Raw genomic sequence first — 17,144 nt, 5'->3', positions numbered from 1 at the left:
AGCTATTTTTAGCTTAAATAAGATTAATATCATAAATCTTTGCGTTTTCACTAACAGCCTTACCCTTCATTAGCCCATGCACATAGCAATACCCAACCACAGTATAGTATCTATTATCGTAGATCCCTTCACTCCCACTAACGATAGCCGGCGGTGGCGTCTGTCGAAGAATGAAAGGCATCCTGCTTCCTAGCAGGACAGCCACCAAGTCACCTTGCCTCATGTCCGGTGGCCCAAATCCCATGTACCCTTGCTGCGTGGTAAAGAACGCTCTCTTGTCATTCGGGAACCAAAATGATCGGGCAATAATTCTCAATCGTGCTCGCAAGTTAACTGGTCCTAAAGTCGGGAAGGCAATAACACAATTGGGAACTTGTGCGTTCCTGTCTCTCAGGATCCTCCACCACCAAGCGAAGAGGGTTTCATCTTCTGCTATGAGCCGCTCATGCTGATTCGGCTCTGGTTCTAGAGCGTCATTCAGCATCGTGCGCCAAAACGCCTCTTTCACTATACCATCTCCGACATAGGGAGCTTGGGGCTCGGAGTCGTAACCAACCATCTGAGCGAACTCGTCTAGTCGTGGCGCCAGTTCCTCGTCTTGTGAGAGGGGCGAGGTCGTCCCGGCAACAACGTCGACGTGGACACCTTTGACGGCAAGGACTCTGGTATGGAAAAGCATTGCCACCCTCCGCCCCGACAGGCTGGAAAATGACGCGCTGGCGAGAGTGATTGGATGGGCGTTCCCATTTGACGGACCTGCGTCAAACTTCCAGGAGCGTGAATGCACCCAAAGGTCATTTTCCTCGCCATCGCCGTTGCTGCGCCAGTCGGGACACCATGTGGGAATTTCGGAATCCGTCCTTTTCCTCTCAACTGTCGCCAAGATTTCTAGGGAATTTTGGTGGCGTATGATTTGGAAAGCTGTATGGATATAAACCTGCGATATAGTCACTGAGTAATCAGGTAAGATGGAAAGTCGTTCAGAGCAATCTTTGGTCAGGCCCAGAAGCGAGTAGATCTTGTCGCGAGCATCATAGGCCCCCCTTGTACGTGTCATTGCCAGAAATCTCGAGAGCCGCTCGGCCTCGTTATCGGCATAGAAGTCCCATTCATGTCGGAGTGCTTCCAGAGCCGTAGTATGTTGTGCAATGGCCAGTAAGTGCGGCTGCAGATCTCTTGACAGGCTCCGATAAAAGTCTCTGCAGCATCTCTCAATGTGTATAGGGATCATAGAGCCGCCTCTTTCGACGCTGTCTAGAGGCGCCACTACCTCGCCATAAATTGTGGTCGCGCTGCGAGATAGGATAACCTCCTCAACAACCCAAACCCGCTTCCACCATGGACTGCTTGCGATGTGATGGAGCACCGAAAGTGTCTCCGCCCAGACCTGAGGATTGGTGCCATTAAGGAGGAAGTTCCTTAGGCATCTTCCTTCAGCAAGGAGAACTAGGATGGTGTACGCGCTGGAAATTGCCTGCCTTAAGCGTGTAGTCGGGCTGCTTCGCGAAAGCTGGTCCTCGGTCATAGTCTGCCAAGTACCATAATTGTTTAAGCTGGGCAAGTCTCTGTTATCTCCGAACCAGTATGAGCGTGGAGGCTCTGCCCAAGTCAATTGCTCTTCTACCGTAATGGTTTCCAATACGCGGCTCTCGCCAAGATAAACTTGGACCTCGGTGGCGCCCGAATATATGTCCTTCATCATCTGGATCTGCCCAGTCTTCTCAGGCTCTATGGAGACGTTAGAACCTCTCTACTCAGGTATCATGGAAGAGCGAGGCAATGCTCCGTTGGATATGTGTCCGGACACGAGCTTGCCTGTAGGAGTCTTTGGCGCAAGGACAACTTACTATCTAACTGATTGATGCAAAGAGCATCCACCCATATAAGCCGTGTCTCGCCAACACGTCGGAGCCTCCGAAGTGCTAAATGTAAGGTTTTGGTGACGGGAAAATCCACACCTTCCAGAAAGATGGTAACCTTATCCGACGGGTCTCCCCAGGTGTATGATAAGGCCTCGTACCTGGGCTCGTCATCAAGGGACACAACCGTGAGCTTGCAGGAGACACCCTCGGACCACCTTCCAGGTAGTATGGATACTAGCCGGATTTGTCTCCTATTAACGTCGAGTTGAGAGTACATCTTACTCGTAGCCCAGAGTCGCTAAGGCTAAAGAAACCTGCCAAGGGAGAAGTCGGGCAAGGAGTGATACTGTATGTATACGGAAGGGGTCTTCCAGAAGGCTGTTGAACGAGGAGATGGAGATAGTGTAATTGTCTGTGTATTGATGATGTGTAAAGGTATTATTCTATCTTTGTACAGAGTTGGGGAGGCTGGACCTCTTTATACTACGCAATCTCTAGGGATGTACGGATCGTACGGATCAGTCTTCTGTCTAGCTTCAACAAAGGCAAGGTCTCGGGGTACTCATTAGTTAAAAGCCAGAAGGTCTACAAACTTATTTGCGGGTCTTCGAATGCAGCTGATTCAGCTATTAAAAGCCACACAACCATCGCCAACCGCTATGCTACTAGTAGACATATGATTAAGGACGAGCCACATGAGCAAGGGAAAGACTCGACGAGCTCGATTGACGAGCTGTACGAGCTACGAGGTTAACTAGATATATAAGTCGCATTCATGTCACTCATTCAGATAGTTTAGATAGCCAGTTGTTAACACAGCATTAATACTACAGACAGATTGGAACTTAGACATCTACTGCAACAGTGTATCGATTAGCTGCGTGACTGTTTATTGCTGTGCCTGAGAATCCGACCTGACCTTACTGCTAACACAAACCCGGATAGCTCGCTTGGTAAAGCCGTCTGCTCGAACTAACGGTTTGTCCCTTGGGAAGTCTGTTCTATACTAACCTATAGGGCCCCGGTTCGTCACACAAGCGGCATACATATAGCATATATATATATAAAGAGAAAAGGGGGAAGGAGGTATATATATATATATAGTATAAGAGAGAGAGGAGGAAAGGGAAGTAAAAAAGAACGAAAGGAAGGAAGAAAGGAGGCATATATATATATAAATAAAAGAGAGAAAAGGGAAGGTAGAAGTAGGCATATATATATATATACTGTAGTGTCTGCGCATCTTCCTTTAACTCTTTATTACCCTACTTATTATGTCTCCTGACAGATACGTACCTCTTCATAAATTTCTCATCCTTACAGTCCTTCAAAGCCCTATTCAGCCACTGATCCTATATTTACACTGCCGTCATTTAACTTAAAGAAACGCACCATTAAATTCATCCAGCGATGCAGAACGAACGTATTTACTTCGTCTCCCATGTCCTCTAAAGACCGAGGAACATTGATGCCCAGAGGATTAACTTGAGGCAGAGGAATTCCTACCTGTTCAACCAACTCCACCTCCTCGCCCCGAAGCATCCGTTCCACTTCGTCCCGAGTCAGTGGGCGTCTGACCCACCCGAGGTATGGTTCATACCTATAGTACCCGACATACTTCTCTAGGAATAATCGCAGTACTTCGACAATGCGCTCTCGATCTGACCCGTTGGTGACCTGGCTGTCTTGAAAGATCCTAAAAAACCAATGAGCTATCTGGCCCATTTTCTTGCTTCGGGCGGCCTCGAAATTAGCCATCGCCGAGTTACTTTCTCGGAACGGTACCAACGCATTTGCGGTTGCCTGAAGGTCGAGTAGATGCTCATTCCGCACCTCGTCGCAGACAAGGCAGCCACGGAAGGCAGCCATGAAGTATTCCATCAAGCACCAAGAGCGTGTCATGTACTCGGGATCATTCAGGATTATGACCTTTATCTTTCCGACGATATCGCTGAGGTCCCTAACAAGTCTAGGGAAAAGCCATTGTTGAACTTCGTCCCTTGGGCGTTGCGAGAGAGCGCAGTAATCGTAAAACAACAGAGCCTCTTCATCCCTGAGTCCTTTAACGCGACTCAGTTGTGCACCGTCAGGGTCTGGATGATCGGGGGTAATCCAGCGGTGGGATATGAAGTATAAATGTAAGTCTTCTGCTGCAGCGTCTTGTTTGATTTCTAGTCGGAGTTCGTAATCTTCCTCCTCAAGGTCCTGGTATCGTTTGAATCTGGACCACTCGCGGACTTTGCTAAGCTTCACGAATCGAAATGAGAGGAGATCTCGGAGCACGGATTCAGCGTCTGCCTAAGGAGGATTAGCGGCTTCGTCTCAGATAAGAGGAATTATTAACTATACTTACCATACCGTACTCAGTGACAGTAGAATAATGTGAATGTACGATCGTCTTGCAACTAAAGGGTTTATAAACTGCTGTGCGGTGTTAGAGTAGATACAAGGAGATGTCGAGTTATAAGTGACACGTTGTGGTTTGCAAGATACAGTAGGTCGTTGAAAGCTACAGTGAACTCCGGCGTTTTCCACGTAATAACCACAATATAAATATGCTACGCACAGCGTTACGGTTGACAGAGCTTTTATGTCATTGTGAGCTCACAGAAGTCTAGAAATTAGCCCCTTAATAAGAGTCCTTGCGTGTCTTAGAATGCAGCTGAACTAGCTATTAAAAGCCACACAATCATCGCCAACCGCTATGCTACCAGTAGACGTATAATTGTCCTATGCTATTCGAAAGCCCCTCGGGTACGAAACACGAACACCTGCCGCAATTACTACTAAGAATGTTTACCTCGGAATTCCTGCCAAGGTATGAGGAGCAAGTGGCCTCCTTGCCAGTGCTAGGAGGCTGATCTTACCACCGCTGTTGTTGTTGTGATATTCGATGACACTACTAGTGTTGAATTTCCTCCGTTCGGGAACAGAGCCATTTAAGTCAAAATCGAAATTTCGCAGCTGATACTCGTACTTGGTGCGGCGAAGAAACTTTGGCACGGACTCCTGCACCGTAGTCAGTACAGGGCTGGCTTGTCCCAGACACCGGACCTGGGGAGGGTACGTACGCTAGCCATTAGTTTGAAGACGGTGTTGCGGGCGTCTCCGAACTGGGCGGTTACCTCCCGCAAGTAAACAGGACAAAATGACGCTTCCTCTTACCCAATAGCTATCTCTAGGTTGCTTAGGGATCTTAGGTTACTAGTGGTTCTATCCACTCTCTGGGTAAGGTATGCTGGAAGCAAACCGATGGAATAGAGAGTCAGAGCGGCTCCAGGTTCAGTGGAGGTTCACTCGTGGTTAACCCCGCACTTCCTGGTCTAGGCCTCGACCGAACTCGTCGCCCTGGCCTGCCCTCTCCCCACCCTTACATTCCAGAGCTCCCTTGGCGTTTCTCTTCTTCAAAAGCTTATTTTAACTGCTATGTATATGTCAATGACTATGGCACCAAAAAGTGTAACCTCACACCAGTGGTGCGAGAGTTATTCCTCATATCCGATGTCCCTAAACTCGTGGCTACAAAGTCGCACAGCTGGAATCAGCTGCGGGGTCTAAAAAAGATCTAAAATCGAGAACAACTCTCGACTATATACATTCCAAGTGTCAGTTTTGTAACCCTACTCGGATTAATCTATATGTATCTAAAGTTTTAATAAGAAACTATACCGCGGCCTGACAAGGGTTTGACCGCGGACAGAGAGGGGAGTGGTGGGCCGGATACTACATAGCATGTGATAAGGCTTGAAGAAAGGTTTAGGGCTCAAGTTTGCGTTTCAAGTCTCTCTATGTAATAATATCACGTAGAAGAGGGGGCTCATTTAATAGCCCGAAGTTAGACTAAATACATCTCACAGTGGTCAACGTCCTCGCAGTTCTAATTCCTATGTGACAAGCTTATTAATGGTTAACTTGTGCTTAATTTTTCTTCTTTCTCTACGACTCGACTTGTGCTTGTTCTGCTTAACAAGTGGATAATATATAGCCCTTAAGTGTTCTAGACCCACTCTCAGACGCAAAGGAAACGTATCCCTTAAAGCAGTCAGTAACTTATCAAAAGGAGGGTTCAGCTGCGCAGCAGGAAGGTTCAGCTGCCTAAGCTGCCTCGAAAAGCTGATAGGTGACCCCTCGCGACGAACTCACTTATGCAAGCCAGATAATTTACATTAGGGAATCTGGCCGGCTTGTTAATAGAGCTGCATACTGAGCCTAAGTCTGACTTTACTTAACTTCGTGGCAATACATGGCTCTAAAGTGTTGCATTAGATAGCCACTTTTACTGTATTAAAACTTTAATGTTTATCACTCGCTACTGGTAATACATGTTTGAAACGTTAAATTCTAACTGTCTAATAGTCTCAAAGGATAGAGACGCATATATAGCACAGGTACTTAAATAATTAGGACCACCTTGAACAGCTGTGCCACATAGAGACGCCAAATCCGGAAGTGTGTCGATAAAGTGATTCTAGACTGTGCCTAAGGGAGAGCAGAAAGTCTTGTCCACGTGAGGAAGTAGATACTAAAATCTAACGCTCCATGATAAATAAATAGAACGCACATCTAGTTCAGCTATAGCAAGTGTGACTTGCCTCGCGAGACGATCGCTCTCTCGGCGCCTTTCTCAGGAAGCCATCCCTGTTCGACCTTATAGCAGCCGCACTATTATAAGCTCTCAGGAGCTTCTTAGCCTGTTAAAGAGCTGCAAGATAGCCTGTGGCTTTCTGTCTGATATCATTGCGATATAATATCCCTTGTTACATGTGTCCAACGTCTGGCCATGGTGCTCTTTATCAGGGGGTATCTATGCTAGGTAGACGTAATATGGGTTTCTATATGCGTCATGGTGCGTTGCTATGAAATGGGTGACATGAAGATGCATCTTCCATCGAGATCATACCGCTAAGCATTGCTCGGGAATAGATAGATTGCAATATAATGAGGAGGAGTCCATACCCGGACAAGATATCACCCATCAATATACCCAACCTTACCACTTCAACAGAACACGTCGTATAAACGTCCCATAGTCCGTTGGTCATACTGTTAGCCCTCGTGCTCAGCTCCCAGGGCGAGAATCTCTCCTCATTAATACTCTCACCTCTTTCGTCGTCACATACCATTATCAAGCAGGGCCCCAGCAATTAGTGGCAATGACCGAAAACTCTACAGCCTCCACCTTCGCTGAGCAATGGCGCAACCCAGCTGGATTCTTATCACTTCTGATGATCATGGGTGGCCCTGTTATCCAATCAGGACTTGCTCAGTTAACTGGGCCATCTTTCGTTCCCATTTGCTTTAGCTTCGGATGGGTGTCATATGCATTCTCCACTATAAATGCGTTGGTTGGCGACGGGCGTTTGATGCCACCTCCAGATTACAATTGTAAAGTCATCAACCTCGAAAACGGATATACACGAGTGAATAGATCGTGGGTAATTGGGCGGCTATTACGAGATCTGGAAAAGCCGCTGTCAGAAGAAGCCTTGCGGGTTGAGGTTTACGAGGCCGCTAACCCCCCTGGGGGAACACTCCGGGGAGGGAAATCAACTTGGTTCGGACTGGGTGTAGCTATTCTGCAATTCATTGTCGCGGCTATACCTCTTAGGGTCTCTGGGGACTGGGGTATTCTCTTTATTACCCTCCTCGGTACTTGCGCCGCCTTCATGACAGCAGCATTACCACAATGGAAAGTAGAAAAGTTCCCCTGCCGGCTCAAATCTAAAAAGAAAATGGCAATCACGACAGGGAATGGGTCACGGTATGTCTTGGTCATTCTGGGGGAAGGGAAGTGCTTAGACATCGAAGATCTAGCTACGAGTGAGGGACCGCGCCAAGCAAGGCCGTGGGAGACTTGGTTCAAAAATCATAATCTGAGACAAGAAGTACGTATCTGCCGTGGCCTTCCATTGCCTTTCATATGGACCCGGGTGTGGTGTCTATTTTTCATCCTTTTGTGGACAGCCATCCTCATCTCAGTGTCGGGTCTACGGCAGAATGCATGGTATTTGATCGCGGTCGGTGCAGCTGGAATGATTCAAAACGGCATTGCTGCAGCGGTGGCCAGGAAACCGGAGAGTCGAGGCATCCACTTCAAACAGGAGCCAATGGTCTTCGTGGGTACCAAGGTTATGGATGTCTTGATGGACCTTGACAGCTGGAAAGCTGGGTGTGGACGGTCTCTTATCAAGGAATTTTTCCCTGCTGGTCTTGATATACCCCACGACAGAGGGGAGGCTGAATGGTGGGCTAGAAAAGAACGGCAGGAGAGGAATTCTGAAGCTGGGATTTCACAATTGGGCAAATATAATGATAATCGCTATCAAAACGAGAATGCTGGGAAGAGATATAACCTAAACGAGATCGAAAAACCAGGGATTCCAAGCCGTGGGAGGAGATATGGTAGGATAAACGGATAGGCATTAGTGCGTTAAAGGATATAATTATAGGATTACCTTATAAGTAGTTTAAGATGCCTCTATATTTACTTTTAATTCATAACTAGGGATCGGAAGATGTTACATTTTTAACGCTTTCGGCACCTTACGAGAAATCAAAGTGTTTGGGCTCCAGGGGCAGTATGGTCGCAAGGCTGAAACTTAGAGAAATTGACGGAAGGGCACCACCCACGTCGATATTCATCATCGCTTTCGGCTTGGGAATTTTGCTTGCTGGAGGTGCAAAGATGGCTCAAGGCATCTTGGTGATACCGATATGCGTGCTGCAACAAGTATCGTCGTTGGTTCTTGCGTACAGAATATCGGCGTCGGATTCGGTTGAGATGGAAACCTACCATTTTTATTACTATCCATCAACGTTGACAGTCCTGCTGTCATTGGTGTTAATCGTTAGATAGCCTGTCAAAGAGGGAGCAATATCATTTTCCTTTGATAGGTTCACCTACTTACACAGATATTTAGAGATTGCCGGAAACATTGAATGACCACGCCGCTGAGACATCGCTCCAAGAACAAATATTGCTCGCAAGCCAATAGTTATTCTTTCAGTAATGAGACATGGAAATATTTCTTGATAACTCTATATTCGTCTCTGACCGCCTGCACATCTCTGTAGGTCCAGCCTACCACCCAGTGCCGTTGTATAACACATGGCAATCCAGCGATGACCAGTACCATTCCAGAGTCCCCTCGAAAAACAGCTGGACAACCTTTTCAAAGCCAGAATCCGGGCTCGGAGGAGTCGCCATAATGGCCGCTAGGTAGAAGAACTTTCCACCAGCGGCGGCTTTGAATGCTAGATACCAAGACGTACGGTCTTGAAGTGAAATCGGCAGGCAGAGGCAGTCTAAGCGGACTTGCCCAACACTTTCGCGATGGCCATTGGAGTAATGCAGGAGCATGCCTGTCAAACCCGGTCGGTCTCCGGCTCTACAAGGCGTGACTCGCACTAAGCCGGTCAAGCAATGGTTGGAATAGAAGTGGTGTCCGAGACAGCGAACCGGAGGCTCGACCGATGGTGGAGGTGGTGAGAAGGGAAGATTGGGGCCCATAGGGCGTGGATCCTCAAATGCCAACAATGTAATTCCGCTGTCCGAATCTCCGAAGAACACGCGGCTTTGGCCTGGCCGCGCGAGCAGTGACCACAATCCGGGGCGCCTGTAAAAACAGGCGCAATAGGCTCCCGCAAAGAAGATGCGACCGAGGTTTGTTTTGAACTGGATTTTTGTTTTAGACGTTGGAACCCTTCAGATAGTTTGCCAACTTACCCCGAGGCCTCTTTGGCGTGGCACGTCACCCGGGCGCCCCCAAATCTCTGTAATAACTTCACCAGGATCGACTGGCATATGCAGCCATGTTCCAGTAGTAGTTGCTGACTGATAGCACCTCCAATCTTCTATGCCGTGATGAGCATAGATAGTGACCACAGAATCTGCCCAGAGAACCGAGTAGCCAGTGACGGAAGGCTGGTTGAAAACCAACGATGACATGTAGGCTGGGAGCTTCTTCGGAGACGGAATGGCCAAGTTTGCCAATCTGACCCCGTCGGGCAGGGGGATGTTGCACGCTACTATATCTCGAGGTGTTCCAATGAAATAGCGAAATTTGAGGCCCTAGAAAAACGGTAAGCAGGACTGTGGCTGCGAGAATCGAGCAAGGGGTGGAATACATCGCTTCTTGCGCGGAGTGCCACATCTGCGTCCGTGATACAGGCTCTACGCCACCAGATGCCCGGGGTCTCCTCAACCTGGCGTAGATTAGGCATGGCAGAAAACCGTAAGTCCATGACACCAAAGTGGTTCTCTCTGGTGAATAGGTACTTTATGGTCTCGCCAGATGGCCTATAGGCCAGCTCCCAGCAGCCATCGGAGGGGGTATTTGAGAGCCTCGCAACGTATCGGATACCCTCAAACTCAAGATATTTGCACCATACTTCTTCGGTCAGGCGTACGACTTCCGGCTCTGTTCGTCTCCATAGGGATCGCGCGTTGGCCGCCGCGTAATGCGGCAACAGATGCGCTGCGACCTTGTGCCATAGCTCGAGAGGCAGATTTGTCCCCTGAAGCGCGAAATGCTCCGACAGTTCCGTGCTAAGACACGTCAAGAGCTGCCGACGACGGAGTACCTTCTGCAGCAAGCTCGGTAGGCGCTGGTATTTCATTGCGTCGACGAAGCGGATAAGTTGAGGTCCGTCTTCCAGTCCTGCCACTTCCAGGCAGCCGACATGATAGCATGTGAAGCCACCTAAGGCTGGGTAACGAGCCTCCCTGAGGGCGGATATTCTGATGCTGTTCCGGAGAACGAGTTGGACGTGCGGGTCTTCAGGGTTCCATTTCAGTCTTTGATAGCATAGAGTCGTACCGATCAGGATTTCATCGCCCGGGGCAATGTCGAAATGACAGAGCGCGCAGGGCTTCAGGCCATACGAGAAACGTTTCCCCGGCATGACGAAGTCCGCGGCAGATGACGGAGCAGAAGTGAGGATGATGATTGCAGGGGGGGCAAAGTGACTCGGTTTGATGGTGGTTGTTGACTCTGAGCATGCCGTGCAGTTGGGTATGAGATGAACATGCGGAAAGTCACGGTTCATAAGCCTCAAATCGACTGAATATGTCAACAAGCCGGCTGGGGCTCAATCGGAGATCATCATTGGCCAACAGCTTCCGGGTAATGCTCGGGAGCCAGGAGCAATGAAGAAGCCCGGTTAGCTCAATCGGTAGAGCGTGAGACTCTTATTTGAGAACACGTTCTGATGCAATCTCAAGGTTGCGGGTTCGACCCCCGCATCGGGCTTTTCCTATATAATAATCCATCGATTGAGATTCAGTCGGTTTCTTTTTTTTGCTTCCTTTTTATGTTTTCCGTCTCGACTGATGATGCCTTTTTCTCTGCGTCTTTTTTAAGTCTTGGTACTTGGCCAGGGAGACCTCCGCACGACGCACGCATCAGGCCGCAAAAAGCTGCCGTGGGATTATATTTAGGTAACAACAACAAGGATCGCTGGTCTCCCTGTTCTGGACTCATCTATGAAGATACTTTGGACCAAATCTAACTTCGATTTCTGTGTTGGTCATGCACTGTTTTCACGGCCATTTTCATCAGGCAAGGCAAGATTTCCCGATCTGCTCAGTGGGGGTTCAATTCTGAGCAAGCATCCTCGCAGATCTCCAGCTCACCCTCGAAAGACTCTTGTTTGCGGTGAGCAACGTAGGAACGATACTTTTCACGACTAGCCTTCTGGAGCTTGGCTCGTTTGATCTTAGAATTAGGCAATTGGCATGCTTTGGCATGTAACCGGCCAATGTGGTTCTATAGAGGTAACTTCAGCAACCATTTTCTCAACCTGACCACAACCGACTCTACATCCAGTGTCTTATTCTCAACCGCAGCCTAAGCTGTATAACCATGACAGCTCTCCCCACAGCTTTGGCAAAATATCACGAATCACAGCGCAATTGTCCCTGCTGCTTTGAACAAGCTTCCATCCGATGCCTCGATCGTCGTCGTTTGTTCAAGGCCATTCGGCCCGGCTCTCAGTACCGCCGGTACCCCAGATTGTAAATCTTCCACCAACCAGAGCTGCGGAAGCTACAGTTGAGCATCTTCGGAGGGCATCCCGATTGGCTGCCCAGACACTGGGGAAAGTCAAGAATCTCGGACAAGACATCAAGATGGTCATAGGAGATGTAACATGACGGATTTGGTTTGCGGATCTTGCCCCGGATTTCCAATCAAGGTTATTATGTTGTCAATCGAATGTCGGCACTATAAATCGGTTAGGATCTCCGCATTCCCCAGGGATGGCTGCAGTTTGCTGAGAGTCCTCCCATTACACTCCTGCTCTACCGTTCTCAGAGGGCGGCCACGGCGGAATCATGGTTCGAGCAAACCAATTGCTGACATGGCTCGTTGGAGTCGCGTCAGCAGTTAATGCCGCTGCTATCGAGATTGCTCCAGAGGCGTGAGTCTACTCCAACGCTCCATTATGCAGAAAACAGAACGGCCAGTGGGGATGATGCTGATCAAGGCTACTTACAGTCTTGTTGATCGCGGTCTGGATGTATCTGTGGACCTCGACCTCACTTTCGGCCAATGCCATCCTGTCCTTCGCAAAGAAGACTTTTGGATGGAAACGATCAAGCACACAGGCATCTCTCCATTCCTGAACGACTCCTCATACTCTGTGTACCGCAACGTGAAGGACTTTGGTGCAAAAGGTGATGGCAAAACAGACGATACTGCAGCAATTCAAGCTGCTATTGACGGTACGTTCTGCATTTACTCTAGGAGCATGAGAGACATCTTGTTGCTAACAATGTCCATCAGCTGGCGGACGTTGCCTCTGGGGGTGCGGTCCAGGAGATCCTCCCGCAAAGACGCTCAAGCCCGCCCTCATCTACTTTCCCTCCGGCACTTACAAGATCTCACGCACCCTCAACAGCTACATCTACACTCAGCTAGTCGGCAACCCGCTGGACAGGCCCGTCCTCAAAGCCGACAAGAACTTCTCCGGCCTTTATCTCCTGGACACATTCCCTTCTCCAACCACTTCGCCATTCCCCACGACCATCAACCTGTACTACCAAGTCCGCAACTTCGTGTTCGACACCACTAGTGTAGATGTCAAGTCGTCTGTGGCTTGCGTCAACTGGCCGTCCGCCCAGGCCGTGACGCTGAGCTTCAACCACATGAAGATGGCCGAAAACAGTCTGCACCAGGGCGTCGTTTTCAACGGAACTACTGGCGGTGGTGGTGGCTCTGCTACTTTCATGGGAGACTTGGAGTTTACCGGAGGAAATATCGGTGTAAGCTTTCATCTTGACTGAACATCTCTGTACCATTGGTTGGTAGCTGACTCGTTCGGTATGCATAGATCCGACTGAACAATCAGCAGTACGCGATGCGTGCTCTGACATTCAACAACGTCAAGACGGGCATCAAGATTGACCACATCTTCACCCTGTCTCTCCAGGGCGTCAAATTCAACAATGTCAACGTCGGCGTCAACTTCACGGCTCCGCCCAATAACTCCGTCGGATCCGTCATTCTGATCGACTCCGAAGCCACCTCCACCGACAAAGTCGTCGTTTCGCAGCACACAAAGAATGCCGACGGCTCTCTCATCATCGAGAACCTCAAGATAAACCGTGTCGGTCACGTCGTTGCTGATACCCAAGGTGCCTCTCTTCTTCCAGGATCGACTCGTTCTACTACGATCAAGTCTTACATCCAGGGAACCGTGTACAAGGACGAGACGACTGGCAAGTACCTCGAGACCAGCGGCTCGCTTTCACGGCCCCAAGCCCTGGTCGACTCCAGCGGTGCTTACTGGACAAAGTCACGTCCTCAGTACGAGCAGTACAGCTCTGGTTGCTTTTCCAGTGTTCATGACTTTGGTGCCAAGGGTGACGGCAAGACGGATGCCACAAAGGCCATCAACGCCGCTCTCAGGGCGAATGCTAACCGACGGATCACGTATTTTCCTGCTGGAAACTACCGCGTCAGCGGCACCATTCACGTCCCAGTTGGATCGCGAATCGTCGGCGAGGTCTGGTCCACCATCAGCGGTAAGTTGTCACCTCCAAAGACCATCCAAACGGCACATCACACTGACTCGCTTCTGCATCAATAGCATACGGAAAGACATTTGAAGACGAAAAGAACCCCCAAGTCGTCTTCAAGATGGGCGACCCCGGCTCCCGCGGCATCATCGAAGTAACCGACATCGCCTTCGACGTAGCTGACGTCCTCCCCGGCGCCATCCTCGTCGAAAACAACGCCTCCGGCTTCAAGCCCGGCGACGTCGGCCTCTGGGACACGCACTTCCGCGCCGGCGGCACAATCGGCTCCGCCGTCGAGACAAAGTGCCGCTCATATCCTCAGTCGCCCATAGACCAGTGCAAGGCCGCCTTTTTGTTTATGCATCTCAAGTCCAGCAGCCAGACGTACATGGAGAGCGTCTGGGGCTGGTCGGTCAACCGCGACTTGGACGGCTTGAGCGGTGCCACCAACGGAACCAGCCAGTCCGTTGCTGTGGGAAGAGGCCTCCTTGTTGAGTCCAAGCGCGGAACATGGCTTGTTGGCACTGCGTTTGAGCATTTTGTGTTGTACCAGTATCAGTTTGTCGGTGCGCAGAATGTGCACGCTTTGATGGCGCAGACGGAGACTGTGTACTGGCAGCCTGCTCCTGCGGCTCCCGCGCCTTGGACGTACGTGTTCCAGTCGTTATCCTGACTTTCCTTTCACAAATGGGAACTGACGATGTATCTAGACCCGACGTGCGTTACTCGGACCCCGACTACTCCAACTGCGACGGAAGCTCATTGCAGTGCTTCATGGGCTGGTCTCTCCGCGTCGTCGGCGGAAGCGACATGACGTTTTACGGCTTGGGCTTCTGGCAGGTAAGGGGATCTACACCACTATTCACTTTACATCTTCTCGCGAGTCTGTTGCTGACAGGACGTGACAGTTCTTCAACGGCCTCGACGGCGTTTCGGGCCCATATGCTCAAGACAACATTGTCTCCATCGAAGGCCAGCCCAAGCGACTGAAGATTTACAACCTCGGCACGCACTTGGTCAAGAACATGGTGACGGTGAATGGCAAAGCAGCTGCGCTCAGTGCCGATAATAAGGGTGGCTGGGGTGGTCTTATTGCAGCCTATCTGCCTTTTGCGTGATAGACAGCTGCTTGTCACAATGGATACAATAAACAACCATTATTTCACAATGAACTTGGAAGTTCCGCTTCGTAAGTATTGTTGAGTCTAGTTCCTAACAGGATGTACATCTCGTCTAAGTTTAATAAGCCTTAGATCAACGATCGCGATCCCTCCTCGCAACAGGTTACGCTGCGTCGTAAATGTCGGCCCGTGCACCTGGACAGTTATTCTGCGTTTTTGCAACCAGTAGCTTTTCATACCCATATTTGGTAATGGGAAGAAAGGGGATGGCAGGGATCACAGGTAAAAACGAACGGTCAAAAACGAATCTCCATTGGTAGCTAGTCTGTGTGTAAGAGAGAAAAGAAAACCGGATCCCTTTCAGCCAGAGAGGGGTAAAGTGGTGGCATAAGCCACCCAAGTCAGGAAGGTGGTTCTGACCCCAGCCACACCTCCCTCATCTGACCGCGGCTCCTTCATGGGAACAGTCCAAAACGTATTTCACACAAGTCAGTTCGGAAAGGACCCAGTCCGCTGTTGCTCAGTTATTCAATATATCTATACAGTCCCGGTAGAAGCCGGATGTTGTCAACAGCTCATAGGCAATCAACTATCCGGCTTTCTCATGGGAAGCACTTAAAGTAAACTTGTGGTAAAACTTCTCTTATGCTAGTCCGTTGATGTGCTAATTATTAACAGATGTGCGTTTCCCATTGAGGGCCAGTTGATTGTAAGATCAAAGTGCCAATCTCAATGCATATGTACATCTAGGCCGTCTCTTCGCAGTGATTGCTTTTTCAAGCTTTCAAGAACGTCTTAAATAAGTCAAGAAGCAGCAGAAACACAATGATGAGAATTCCAAGCAACTGCGGCAAGCTGCTTGCCTTTAGTGTTTTAGCTCCTGAGATACAGGCACCCAGCTAGGATGGATCTTCCGCCTTTAAACAAGCTGTTTACGTCCAACGGACTTGTACGTGTTCCTATTGCTCGGTTCCATATCAGCAGCCAACACTGCCTTCTGGAGCGGCACAAACGGCAGAGGCTATCTCGCCGTTTCTCATGCCCTTATATTTGTTGCCGGATCTAGATTCTGGGCCAACGTCTATATTACCTAGGTAACTCAAAGGGAGAATCATAAAAGAGGCTAGTTAGTGTGTTTCCTCCTATGACATAAAGCGAAGCTACTGGGAACAATTGCATCGGCATTATGATAATCTGTGAGGAATGATGACTGTTATTTTAAAGTTTGAAAAGACTATTTTAGAAACTTGTTAGAGCGGTTTGTAATATAAAGCGAGGTAATGCTGACAGTCTAAATTACCACATATTTCTAACTTTTGCAGTGGCTTGACGGTATCTAGATGCTTGTAATTTGGACATTACATATTAGGGCTACATTATCACTTTCCATGATGTGAAGGAATGCTGGAGAATATGGTGGCATAAATAAGCTTTAGCATGTGAAAATTTACTTGAAGGATATGGCAGGATAGACAAACTTCAGCATGTAAAAGAACATCTAGAAAATATGGTGGGATAGATAAGCTTTAGCATGTGAAGAAATGCATAATTGTATATCAACCAAACATTGAGCGCGAATAAATCAGCTTCCTTAACTTCTCTATATATCATTTCCTCTACTCTAACATTCGAGCTAAGACGCTGCTTCGTCTCGCTACGATAACGGGATTGGGAGTATTGGCACTCATTTTGAAGTAACAGAATATAAAAATGGACTTGTCCAGCCAAGATAGGCTTCGCCAGAAGGGAGGAGTGTTCTCTAATCTACTTGAGATCCTAGGAGAAGCTCAACGCGATCTTTTCAGCCAATCGACCCGTATTGTACCCAATTTGAAACTGCTCAGCAGTATTAAAGATGTAATTACTGCGGGCGGCCAAATTGACGATCGCAAATACCTGGTAAGTGGACTGAACCTTGAAACATTAACGGCCAAGACAATATGATATTAATTCAACCATCTGCTAAACAAGCTTGAACAAATCGTCGAAGCTGCCGCATCTCTTCCGAATGGGTCCATGCTTCGAGGTGATCTTAATGCAGGGTTCATAGGCACTTTATGGCATAACCTGCAGCATCCACCAATATCATACCTTGGGGATAAATTCAGATACCGCACTGCTGATGGATCCAATAACGTAAGT

General features: G+C 48.8%; 4 protein-coding genes across 4 annotated transcripts; 1 reads left to right on the top strand and 3 right to left on the bottom strand.

The window, feature by feature from the left end:
* Positions 1–13: 13 nt before the first annotated feature.
* Positions 14–2,510, bottom strand: CCMA1212_004130 (uncharacterized protein; the record flags this gene model as incomplete). Its single annotated transcript, XM_073701446.1, has 3 exons — positions 14–1,728; positions 1,848–2,160; positions 2,505–2,510. The coding sequence occupies 3 exons, from the start codon at positions 2,508–2,510 to the stop codon at positions 14–16; spliced, it is 2,034 nt and encodes a 677-aa protein (XP_073560838.1).
* Positions 2,511–4,658: 2,148 nt separating this feature from the next.
* CCMA1212_004129 (uncharacterized protein) lies at positions 4,659–4,942 on the bottom strand (the record flags this gene model as incomplete). The annotated part of the gene is given in 2 exon segments (XM_073701445.1): positions 4,659–4,916; positions 4,934–4,942. 2 exon segments carry the CDS (start codon positions 4,940–4,942, stop codon positions 4,659–4,661), a joined length of 267 nt encoding a protein of 88 aa, XP_073560779.1.
* A 4,001-nt stretch (positions 4,943–8,943) lies between these two features.
* Positions 8,944–10,766, bottom strand: CCMA1212_004128 (uncharacterized protein; the record flags this gene model as incomplete). Its single annotated transcript, XM_073701444.1, has 3 exons — positions 8,944–9,537; positions 9,589–9,933; positions 9,990–10,766. The coding sequence occupies 3 exons, from the start codon at positions 10,764–10,766 to the stop codon at positions 8,944–8,946; spliced, it is 1,716 nt and encodes a 571-aa protein (XP_073560419.1).
* Positions 10,767–12,120: 1,354 nt separating this feature from the next.
* CCMA1212_004126 (Glucan 1,3-beta-glucosidase) lies at positions 12,121–14,999 on the top strand (the record flags this gene model as incomplete). The annotated part of the gene is made up of 8 exons (XM_073701443.1): positions 12,121–12,129; positions 12,178–12,281; positions 12,359–12,585; positions 12,647–13,125; positions 13,194–13,887; positions 13,953–14,529; positions 14,592–14,721; positions 14,790–14,999. 8 exons carry the CDS (start codon positions 12,121–12,123, stop codon positions 14,997–14,999), a joined length of 2,430 nt encoding a protein of 809 aa, XP_073560780.1.
* Positions 15,000–17,144: the final 2,145 nt, after the last annotated feature.

This window comes from Trichoderma ghanense (assembly GCF_004382785.1).
Source record: "Trichoderma ghanense strain CCMA-1212 chromosome Unknown scaffold_3, whole genome shotgun sequence".
In the NCBI taxonomy this organism is placed as follows: domain Eukaryota; kingdom Fungi; phylum Ascomycota; class Sordariomycetes; order Hypocreales; family Hypocreaceae; genus Trichoderma; species Trichoderma ghanense.
Note: the sequence above shows the minus strand (reverse complement) of the source record. Positions and strands in the feature narration are given on the sequence as shown.